We start from the raw sequence: 12426 nt of genomic DNA on the forward strand, positions 1-12426 counted from the left end.
GCTGGCAATCTTGAGTAGGCTGTATCTGAGAGAGCAAAGTTGGTTTCATTTATTGCATTTAAACAGGAAAAGTTAAGTAATGTGAAAAGCTTAACGTGTCACAGGCTGCAGTCAGTTCAAACTTTTTGTAAGCAAACTGACTATCAGACCTTTGTTTTGTACTCACTGGTACAACTTTCTATAAATAAAGTCTTTGTAATTCCTGTTTTTCCACTTTCTATTCTAAATTAGTTACAGTCTCAGGAAGAAAACTGCTTTTCTGGGGAACTATTTCAGGCTCATCACATACATGTATTTCGCATTTTGTAGTAAATGTAAAATATGTCATTGCGTCCATCTCTAACTATCTGTAACGCCACAATAACTTTGGCGTTCAAGTCAACTTTAGTGTGAAAACATTAAGTTCCACTGAGTACAGCATTTTGGAGAGTGCAAAAGAAAAACAGCTGATCAGGCAATAAAGCAAAAATGACAGAGTGTCACTGTGGACATAAAAGGGGAAACTGAGCTCATCACAGAGGAAACTCCCACAGAGTTCTCGACAGTGTTCATGAGGAGTTGCTTGACAAGAAGGAAGCAATGGTGACAAACAGACGGACAGACAAAGGACAAGCAGTCTTCATCATCTAAGGCAGGTAAGAACGGGATTCACTTTGTGAGTTTGTGAATGGCTGGTCAAGACACAAATAGTCATGGGGTGAATGTTTGCTAACATTTATACATTTATACATTTATAATTTAACTTGTGAGTATGTTGTAGATATCGCAATACGAAAGAGTTTGTGTACAGTGATATTCATGCGTGTTCAGCCCTGATTTTCCATCATGATTTCAGGAGACAATAATTTATCTGAAGCAGTGAAGTCACAGAGAGTTGGGGCTGTTCGGTACAGTTGCCCTGAGGGTTAAACCGCAACCACATTTCACAAAGTGTCATACAAAAGCCAACAATATTACACAAATCACAACAACATTACATGAAACACAACATTACACAAAATGCAACATTTCAGAAACACTGTTTCACTGACTGTCCGAATGAAATGTCCTTGACCCTCAGAGCCATCACAGTATTCCTTCGAACTGATGATGAAATGTGTTGAGTGGATGAATGGTGACTAGACTACTCATTCACATCCTGTAACTCAAATTACAGTGAATTTTCATAATCAGACAAGAATTTCATAACAGAGTGAGACTCCTCACGATGATTTGGACTTTGCACCGACAGAGATTTGTCTAACCAAAAGCTGACTACATCCTCCAAAGCCAAGTTGTGTGCTTCTTTTATGAAGGGATTTCTTCATGTCTTCTCAGATGCTTTATGCGAACTGCCATTTGCCCGCATATGCAACTTTTCCATGTCTGTGCTTGTATTTGGGTTAATCTCCATGTTGTCTTTGATTTTATGCGGCTGGTGGTTTCATGTCAGCATCACTGTCAAACCTGCCGCTGTGCTCTGCTGTGTGACCTACTGCACTGCAGACAATAACACGTTGAGAAGGTTATTTGGTTTCATATTTGATGTTAAATTCCCACATTCACCGGGTGGGGGTTTTCCCCAAACCTCCTACTGTAAACAGCAGCTAAAAAGACAGAAGTGGAGTCTGTTATGCCTGAGTGATCCTTAAAATCCCCCTTTGGCTCACTGTGCCGCCATTTTCATACCTTTGCTTTCTATTTTTCTCCTTTTTCTAAAATTTAGTATCCTTTCATATTGTTTCCCTATTGTATTCTATCTTTTTTAAATTGCACGTCTCCTTTTTCATGTTTCTCGATTTATTTGAATGGTAAAAAGGATTCAAAATCATTTTAAAATGTAACTATTTGAATTTGTCTACAGAGATCGACATTATTTCTATATCAACTATATATTTATGTATCACATAGAACACGTAGAGAAATGAGAAATGATTGCAGGGAATCAAATAGACTTAATCATGCCACACATTTCATTTTTAGTTTGTAGATATCACTAATTAAAAAATAAATAAATAAAATAATTAATTTTAATTTAAAATAAATTAAAACATCTTTTTTTTTTTTTATGAATTTTCAAATGCAGGATGTATTTACATTCAGAAATTACACATTGATGTTACTTGTGTGGCTCACTTCATGACACTTTTGGGTGCAGATAATGACAATTCAAAGAAAAAGGAAATATAAAATTACAAAATAACAAAGATTTTGACATTCATAACCTCATGGAAATTGAATTTTAGTAAAGAAATAGGTTTTAAACATTTACACCAGTCTCAGAACAACAATTTAATGTTGAAATCATTTTGTCACCCATGAAATTTTGGCAAAACTGAAAGAACTTTTCCATAGTCAATCAGGAGGCACAGGAAGCCTGGTGCACCAGGCTGGGTGTAGCTGGGTGTAGCTGGGCGTTACAGGTCCGAAGAAACACAACAGTTTTATAAATAGATCTTGTAGGCTGTCTTGTTAAAAATTCAATACTCTAAACTAAAAACTCTGACTACTACTGCATGTACGTTTATGACTTTTGTTCCACTTTAGCAGTAGGCTACTGGGTTGGTGGCTCTGTGAAATCTTACAATGGGGTCACACCAGCCCTTCACCATGTTTATATTCTGACCCATGAACCACACCCATCTTTGAACTCGGCCTTCACCTAGATCTCAGGTACACACCTGTAAAGTGTCATGACTGTATTTTGCACGGCTGTGACAGCATCACAGTGAACACACCTGTCCGCAGACTGACAGACAGACACAAGCCAAAGTAGTCTGTACTGTGATGTAGCTCCCATTACAGTGGGTGTCTCGGCATGATCATACACAAACACACAGGCTCACGAGGTGAAAACAATACCAGCCCTGCTGTCGCGGAGAGGAGAGAGAAAGAAGAAGAGAGATAAATGTGACTGTTGACGTGATCGATCAGCCCAGTGGAGCGGGATGCACGGCCCACTCTGGTTCTGCATGGCCGTCATCTCCCTCACGTCTCCCTCCCAGCAAACTATGTTCGGTTTAGTCCAGCGTGTCCGCCCACCTGCTTACTGTTTATGTGATTGTATCTTTATCATTGTTATCATTGTTTGAACACTGAGGCGGCAGGAGTGGAATGATGCTGACACGCTTTAGCCTACGTGATTAACAAAGAAAAAAAAAACTGTGGCAGAGCAGCTCGGAGAAAAGAAGAAGAAGTTAAAATTCAGAAAAACGTAAATGCTTTAAATAGCTGTGAATCTGGCAGCAGTGACTCTGCAGATGACAGATAGCAGGAGTGGCTTCAGAACCACAGTTCCCAGTACAGCTCCCAGTGAGTACAGTTTTACAGAAACCTGAGTCTGCGTTTACTCAGCAGGATAATGGTGTATATCTTTGTTTTCTGTTTGTTTCATCAGAGGTTCTACAGTGTGATTTAAGTCCTCAGTCTTAGATCAGCTCAGATCTACAGAGTGTTATCACAGAAAGAGCCACTGAATGGAGAAAAACTACCGAACTTCAAATATGTATTTACTGAACTCTTATACAGAGTAAATAGAGTTCAATGTGCCAGTTGCTCTCTTTCCAGTATTGCTCAACAAAACATAATGTTCACTACATGGGTCTTGTAAAGTGTGACACAGGCCGTATGTGATGGTGAGTCTCTAGATGGGTTTTGGTGGGCCATTCCAAGTCCAATGTCCCGGGCTGGTTTTTGTATGTTTGTATCAGTGCCCTTTAGATTTAGTCTGTATTTACACCCTTTTGGTGAGTGTGAGACTCGCTGCGTCTCCTTGCACAACAGATAAAAGGGAACTCAGAGACCTCTGCCGAGGCCAGTGCCAAATAACGTGCACCAGACTTCAGAGAAAAAAAAACAAATTCCTGGTAAATGATCCTGATCTGCCTCAAATTTTTGGGGGGGTTTTTCCCTGGGCCATGTTTCATCCCTCCACAGCGTTTGGTGTAAATCGGATCAGTACGTTTTGTGTAACCCTGCTGACAAATAAATGGATAAACAACCAAACAAAACCTCTTTAGCAGAAGTAAAAATACCTTTTGTTAAAAAGGCTGCAGTTCTAAAGGAGTCCGCTTTGTGCTTTTTATTTATATTCAGGCAGATGTAAAACCACTGATCTTTATCACCAATATAGTGCGTGTGTATGTGGGTGTGCATGTGTGTGTTTTTTATCAGAGCCAATGACATGTGAAAGAGAAAGATAAGAAACAGGCGGATGTGTGGTGACATCCCACAACAAGCCGACACTCAAAGCAGAAGTGACTTCTGGTGGTGCTGTCATGAGTCATTTCTTCATTATTTCTAGTAAATGAACTCTCTCTCTCTCTCTCCCTCTTTCTCTCTCTCTTTCTCTTACTCTCTCTTACATTCTCTGTGAATGATCTCTCCTTTCCTCTGCAGACTTCTTGATGGTATGTGTACACACAGTTCAGCGCGTTTCCTGATATGACCTCAGAAAATAAAACAAAAGAGTCTCGTAGCCCTCTCTGCTCCCAGGAATGATGCCTCTCTTCTGGGTTGTACTTTGGCCAGTGCTCCCTCCTCTGGCTCTTCTCTCTGCTCCAGATAATTGTACCGTCCATGACGACAGCAGCAGCTCACAGGATGGTAAGTGTCTGCAGTATTCACCTGGGACAAATAATGCCTTCAAAATCATTCAAAACCATATTCAGCAACATTAATACATATGGGTATGTAAAGAATGTTTACTGTTAGTGGTGAAATGTAATGAAGCATCTACAATTTTGAAGTACTTGTACTTTATCCCAACTTGTCGCATATGGAGGCTCGGTCAGGATATCTTATATAATTGTATAAGATACATATATAGTGACACTGGGAATGCAGAATTCACAACAAGCATTTTACTTTAGGCCTATTATCTATTACCATGCACATTTGCTTGAATATAATTTTGAATACAAAAATTACTAATAATGGAGTATTTTTACAGTGTTTTATTACTGCTTTTACTTAAGGAACCATTAAGAGCACTTTCACACAGTCACTGACGAGTCATTTACAAACAAAATTTCTCCCTGTCTACCCAGCGTCTCCATGGCTGCAGTCTTTACAGTGCCATAACAACTACCAGACCTACGTCCACTGCGAATGGAGAGAGCACAGAAACACGTCACTGCAGCTTTGGTTCACGACTGGAAACAACAGGTAAACTCAACAGAAAAGACAAGAGAAGGCCAAAGGGAACAGAAGTGACAAGTATGTTTGAAAATTAACAAGACGAATGTGTGATATTGCAAACCGAGTTTTGTGTGTGTCACAGCTCTGTGTCCATGTCCTTGCAGGGAGTTGTGTGAGCCGTACAGTCCACCTGTCCAAGGCGAGAACAGGACACAACAGTGTCGATATAACTCTTCTGTATTTGCCATCGGCATCAAACACACCGTCTTCTTCCTCGAGAACAAGCCACTGACTGTCTGCTCGTCTGCCACACAGCAGCCTCTGTATCTTTCTCAGCATTGTGAGTTTACATGACATCTGTCAATCACAACTGTCACCTTTACCATGATAATTACATAAAAATGACTACAAATTAAAACATTTTATAAGGCAATAATATCAGTTGTTTATGATGTCAGGGTCATCACTTCAGCTGTTCAAGTGGGTGCTTTTGTGTTTGTGTTGTACAGTGAGGTCGCGCCCTCCAGTGGACCTTTCCACACATGATGCAGGTGACGGAGGTCGATTGCTCAATTGGTCCAGCCCCTACCCTCCCTCCTCCTCATGGAACAAAAACCTCACATACCAGCTCAGCTACAGAGCAGACACGCAGAAATGGACCGTAAGCACAAAAAAAAACAAAACATGTTCTTCTGCCATATTTTGACCAAATGACACATTATTGTATATCACTTTTGAAATCATAGAGTGGCTTTTCAGAATCCCTTAAGTTTAGGTAGTGTAATATTTCTGAAATGTTTCACTTCAACTGAAATCTCAAACATAAAAGCTGAAATGTCCAGTCCAGTCTATTTTCAACAGGAAAAGAAGAGATCTATTTTAACGGGCTCTGGTGCTATTGTATTTCCCAAACAGCAACTGACGTGTAAACATCTTGCTGTATTTTATTATATTTAGCAAAGATAACTGGTATCACTGGTGCATAAATCACATCTGATATACTGTAGTTCCTCTGACAGGAAAACCAGTGCAAGCTCTGAACCCATGGGGCCCATTCTTATTCAAATTTGTATACTTAAACCAAGTCTGAGGCCTGGTGATGTTAAAAGGAAGCAGATAAATACACTAAACATAGGCCTACATATTTATTTGACCTTGAATGAAATGTTTTGTGATCCAGGATTCACATGTATCTTTCTTTACTCTTCCTGCAGACTGTGAGTGTCATGAACACAAGTTTGAAACTGGAGAGGCAATTGTTGCTTCTGCATCACAGATATGAGGCCAGGGTGAGGGCCCGGGCCAGCCTGGGCCAGTGGAGCCATTGGAGCCCAGTGGTGACCTGGAAGACTGAAGACGGTAAGCCAAAGTGAATATAATTTAAAACCTACATGTAATCATTTAACAAAATTGTGAATCATATCCTGCATATGCAAAAATTGGCTTGAACTTTGATAATTCTGAAAAACCATTTAGCTCACATATTTAATGTACTGGATCGTTTTGCACAAGTCGGGTGCTTCTGATACAGACCCTGCTGCTTATCTCCCTCCCTCACATTTCTAATCTTCTCTCTCTGTCCATTTTTATGGAAGCCTTGGAAAAGTCTGGAGCTTTGCAGCTGTTGCTAATAGCTGTCTCTTTCTTTCTCACTCTCTTTCCCTGGCCCTAGACACTGGACAGTTCCCCAGTTTGCATTGTGTGCTGGATGGAGAGAAGGAGGTAATGTGTAGTTGGGAGGTGAACAGAGAGCTGGCTCACTTCATTACCTACCAGCTGGCCTGTCGACACAACCGGACGGCGCCGTAAGTCGAGTGTGACGCTGACAACACCACCTGATTGAGGCTGAACTAGGCACCCATCCACTTATCATTCTTTCCTTTATCTGACCATTCCTCTCCTCCTCCTTTTTGTCCCTGCCCCCAGGTCTGAGAGATGCTGCATGAAGCCGACAGTCAGTTCAGGCCCCAACGGGACCGTGCTGAAGTACAACTGCTCACTGACTGTTGCAGATCCTGCACATTTGCTGCTGGAGCTCCAACCAGTACACAATGCCAAGACTTTTAAACCCCACCAACACAGTGAGTGGAGACGAGACAGAGGGCACAGCATTACAAGAGAGGAAGAGTGGGGCTGGGGTGGGTCAGTGGTGGGGCGGGTGGGGGCCTGTGGCTCTGAGAAGAGTAGAGAGTCAAGATAAGATGTCCAAATCACAAACATAAAGCAGGGAGCCGTGCAGACAAATAGAAGAGCTGTGATGTGTGTCTCCACCTAGTGTTTGAATCGCACCACTGCATCTCTGTCTGTTAATTACCACAAAGTAAGATAACATGGTTTGAAAAAAATCTTAGAATTAATATAATATGTATAAACACAAAATATTTACAATAAACCGCACATGAAACAAATCAAGCGTTGCACATAAAATCCTATCCATATGAATTCAGAAAGTTACTCACCCTATGTTTGTCATTTAGGCCTTTACACATGACTTGCTGCTAATACTGAACCATACGGCGAGAACCATATTATTGATTTAAAACATCCCATACATGAATTGTGTTGTTCCGTTGTAGTATGTCATCTTGTTCCTAAATAAGAACATGATAACAGAAATTACACATATTATCACTTCCTGATTGTATCAGAGCCATACATGACATATTCTTGCAATTAACTCTAATGACGTAGTTGCCAGATCATTTCCTGTATAAGATAAGATGTTTCTTGGGAAATTATGTTGGTTTCATTTTGGTTTTATCTATTCTATCTATTTAACACAAAACTATAAAATGTGTGATCATGTTAATCTAACTTACGCTACAAACGTATCTCTTGGTCCACAGTCCATCCCAACCCTCCACAGCAGGTGAAAGTTTGGGAGAAAGACCACAACTGGATTGTGGAATGGACTTTACCGAGTCTAACTTCAATAGTGCCACTTCATTATCAGGTCTGCTATTACAAGACACAGGAAGAGGTGAGACACTTTATGACTTTGCTGTTTTTTTATTATTGTTAATAATATAATTGTGTCTTTAAAACAGATACAAGCAGGAAATATTTAATGAATGTGTATGCATTACATTATCAGGAATGTTCTTCCCCGCTGAACGTTACACAGGGGTCCATGCCCCTGACCCTCCTGGGAGAATCTCTGGCTCCTTCCCAGCAATACCAGGTCAAGGTCAGGTCACTGGTCCTCCCCGGACAAGGTTCCGAGTACAAGGGAATCCCCTCCGAATGGACTGACCCCGTGGACTGGACCACGCATGCAGGTACCATATGCACATTTCATATCACCTGTACTTCATGTTCATTGAGTTTTATTTTTTCTGGAGAAAGTGAATTCAGAAATAAGTGGCCTGAAAAATCATCACCATCATCATCATTTATTCTGCTTTCTGCTCCCTGACAGCCACCTTCTCCCTCGCCACCTTGATATATGTTCTGATCAGTGTGTTTGTGGTCACAGTTTTCTTCACACTCTACTGCACCATTCCAGCTTGTCGGAGGTACTTTACTCATGCATTCATACTGTATTTGTGTTGCATCCTTTCTCTTCAAACTTGAAATTGCCTGAACACACAGTGAAAACCCAAAGTCCTGTTAAAGTTTAACTACAACTGTCAGATAAATGGAGTAGAGCAGTGGTTCCCAACCTGTGGACCACAAAGGTATTGCAAGCGGTCAGACAAATCATTTGCAAGTACAACAAATTATTTATTTTATTTCTTTTTTTTTTATGTATTAAGGTCCATCACTGTGGTAAACCATTGATGGGAACTTCTATGTTGTCGCTGGCCAGACCACTTTATCAACAGTCTGATTGCCCACTAAATGATTACATCCACAGTAAAAAAGTGGAGTATCAGTTTATTGACAATTATTGACAAGTGATCTTTCTTCAGCTTTCACTTCAATCCTGAATGTTTTATCGGTAGCATTAAAAGTGCTCTAAGAAAGGATTATTTGGCCTTTTTGAGATTGTCAAGTGGGCCATTGGGTGGAAAAGGTTGGGAGCTGCTGGAGGAGAATACATACATAGTACAAATAGTTCATCAAAAATGTTGTCAAGTTAAGAAAAGTTAAAAAGTTTAAGCATCAGCCTCTCATTGCTTTCCAACTGCAAAAGTTTCCATTATGGACAAATATACCTATGTAAAACATAAAAGCAGCAAACTCAACCACTTGGCATGCTTTGCTCACATGCCAGTGAAAGTTTTATAAATGACAGGTGTGTGTACATTTTTCATGTCGAATAAAACTCTCTCTTTACATGTATGTTGTATTTGAACAAACAGGAGGGTAATCGTGTGGGTGGACTCAGTTCCTTCTCCAGACAAAAGCAAAATCCTATCTGAGATCAAGGTGAGACCGAGTCTAACGAAACTATTTGAATCAGTCACTAAGTTATTCCGTTTGTGATGTGTGAACCATTGTGTGTTTTCTGTGACCTAGTCCGCCACCAGTTGGACCTTCATGCAGAGTGAGGACATGTCCATCTGCAACGAGCAACACTACGACACCATATCTACATGGTAACACGTTTCACACTTGACATTACAACAATAAATAATCCTTCTATTTTAGATGTAAACACTGCCCCACCTCCAACAGAGAATATGTGTAGTACAGTACTGTGTACTGTGGCACTGGGTGTCACTTGCATGAATTACTGACAATACTCTGTACCTCTCTCTCCCTGCAGCTCGCTGTGGCCAACCACGGACACTGACAAAAAGTGTCTGGAGGCAGACAAGAGCTTCTGGGCCAGTGATAACTTGCCCACCCCTCCTGAGAAGGTTAACAGCTCTGACACATCCTCCCTGAGTTTCAGTGGGCCGTACATCCTCTGTCGGGTCAGCTACTAGCGAATCAAGAAAAAAGCAAAGACACTCAACACTGACTTTAACTGAATTTTCAATATCTTTATCCTCTTGGTGCTTTAATATATGTTCAAATACTGACTAACATGCATAAAGTGCTTATTCACATTTCTGTGAGTTGGATGAGAAGATCCTCCACCTTCAACTAAATAAATTATGCATCAAAACAACATACTGTCGATTGATGGGGATTATGTATCAGGTTATTTCTTGGCCAGGTGCAGTCACAACTGCAGCCTGAGAAATAGTTTGGCACATCACCCCCATAAATCCACACTGTGTTGTTTTTTTGTATGAATTAAATGAGCATGATATGATATGTGAATTAGTGAGCTGAGGAGGTGCTGGTAGGCTGAATTACATACTGTATAGCAGTTTATATATTAGCAAATGACAATTAGAAAGGTAGTGTTATCAAATAATTTTTAATTCATTTACAGCCATTAAATTGCATACTGAACAGCACTGTGTTTATCTGACAGGCATCAGAGTCCAGCTCCAAGTCAGTGGATGTCAAGTGTCAAGAGAAAGAGAAAGAGAAAGCAGAGAAGAGCGTAACCGATGACCCTCCTTCACCTGTGAATTTTTCCCTTTACGGAGAAGGTTACGTGTGTCTACCCAACCGCACTGCTTCCACGTCCACACAGGATCTCATATCTCACAGCGATGCCAACACAAACACACACAGGGATGACTGCGCCGAGCAGAACCAACAGTGTCCAGATACCACGCTGGGGCCAGATAAGACGGACGTCCAGCCAGGCCTCAGCGAGGCCATCAGCATGGACCAACCTCCACCCTACACCACCGGGCCCTTCATTCCCTGGCCTCAAGGTAGCACCATAAACACCTTGGGATACTGCCACCTCCCACAGCCCCAATGAGAGCAGCAACGTAATCTGGGAGGAGGATAAAAAAAAAACAGGACCTATCAGGCATTCTCAGCAGATATAACAATTAATCAAACAGTTATTTCTTGTGTCTCCATAAGCCTTCCAGTTTATTTCAAGCTATTTATTTTCCCATGTGACAAAATGAGTCACATGTATCACAAGGATTTTTTTGAGAAAAACTTTTTTGTTTATTTTATTCCTACCTGACTTGAGATTATTTTAGATGCCTGACCAATAGAGGGCAGTAGTGAGCTGAGCCTGTTAGTGCAATGCAGGAGGATGGAGAAAAAACATTTCTTTCATTACATACCAAGGAATCAAAGGAAGGATAAATATAATCCATTACAACAGCACTGTATTTAAGTTTATCTTTGTGGAGCTCAACGTGTGTCTCCTCATTGAGACTATGTCTGACGTATTCAGTAACAGCATCTAACCACAGACTGTGACAACTCTGTTGAAATGTTGTATTTTTTTATTACTTCCTCAAATTTTGTGTCTCTGTCACAACTGAGATAAGAAACTGAATTGTGTAAACTGCCTTTCATGAGAAAAGTGTGTACATTTGCTGACTGCCCTGTCTACTGCAGTGTTGTACAATATGCATTTTTGCACAGTTTTGTGTGAGTTGGGTCCTTGTTGTCAAGCCTACGGGTTGCTGAATGTATGTGGTATTGTATGTTATCTACACTGGGATGTGCTAATACTGCCGTGTTATGACACCCCTCAGCTCTGCCCCACAAAGGCAGAAAACAGAAACTACGAAAACAGCTGAGGTTTTAAAGTTTTCAGGCTGGCTGACAAACTGTGTAACAAGTGCTATAATATAAAGGTTATAATGGCTTAATGGCATGCTGTTTAGGCTGCTACCTGCACTGTGAATAATCTTCATTTTTGAAAAAATAAACTTTATTTTGGTTGCAGTAGTTAACTGGAACTAATGTATGTCTTATTAGGTGTTTGTCTGACTGTTGGTAATATTTCTATTGAAATTAATATATACATAAATTTACAATTTAATAAAGTTAACGCTATAATATGTAACTTTTCCACATTAAAGTTCCCAAAAATTACTAGGCCTTCATTTTGTTGAGTTGTGTGCGTACATTATCCCAAATTTTCCAGCAATTTTCAAATCTAGTAAAATCCATGATTTAAATCAAGGTAATGGTCAATTTCTATAGCGTCATATCCCTTTTGCACATAGTTGTGGTTGCCTGCCAGAAGCAGTCAGCATTGACTCTTGGTTGTTTACAAGGTAACCACATGAAAAACGGATGTCTGGATCTTAAGTCTGCTACAGACCTCTAGTGGCAGAAGTTATATCATGTGCATTTCTGTGATACCAGTGGGGTCAAAAGCTGAAATTATATATATAGACAAAAAGCCAATGTCATTTTTACACGGGCTTTATTGCAGAAAATAAGCTCTGTGACAAACAAGAGTTCATGATACCTACACATTTTGTTCAGCAGGATAATCAAATGAACACCACTTTTATCATTTTTGAAGCCTAAATGCAATCA

The 12426-nt window shown here is 40.4% G+C and overlaps 1 protein-coding gene across 3 annotated transcripts; it reads left to right on the forward strand.

The window, feature by feature from the left end:
* The first annotated feature begins 530 nt into the window (after positions 1-530).
* Positions 531-11034, forward strand: csf2rb (colony stimulating factor 2 receptor subunit beta). 3 transcript variants are annotated; one of them, XM_071474225.1, is made up of 15 exons: positions 531-635; positions 4378-4584; positions 5028-5145; positions 5283-5458; positions 5628-5779; positions 6333-6477; positions 6791-6923; positions 7045-7199; positions 7965-8098; positions 8213-8396; positions 8537-8633; positions 9423-9489; positions 9580-9659; positions 9830-9980; positions 10490-11034. In XM_071474225.1, exons 2-15 carry the CDS (start codon positions 4476-4478, stop codon positions 10889-10891), a joined length of 2103 nt encoding a protein of 700 aa, XP_071330326.1. In that variant the 5' UTR covers positions 531-635; positions 4378-4475; the 3' UTR covers positions 10892-11034. The 3 variants fall into 3 exon arrangements, with proteins under 3 accessions (XP_071330326.1, XP_071330328.1, XP_071330327.1); XM_071474227.1 differs by having other exon boundaries at positions 9830-9923; XM_071474226.1 differs by having other exon boundaries at positions 531-631.
* Positions 11035-12426: the final 1392 nt, after the last annotated feature.

The sequence above is a fragment of the Trachinotus anak genome, unplaced genomic scaffold (genome assembly GCF_046630095.1).
Source record: "Trachinotus anak isolate AG129_WGS33_773 ecotype Australia unplaced genomic scaffold, CSIRO_AGI_Tana_v1 ptg000003l, whole genome shotgun sequence".
Classification (NCBI taxonomy): Eukaryota; Metazoa; Chordata; class Actinopteri; order Carangiformes; family Carangidae; genus Trachinotus; species Trachinotus anak.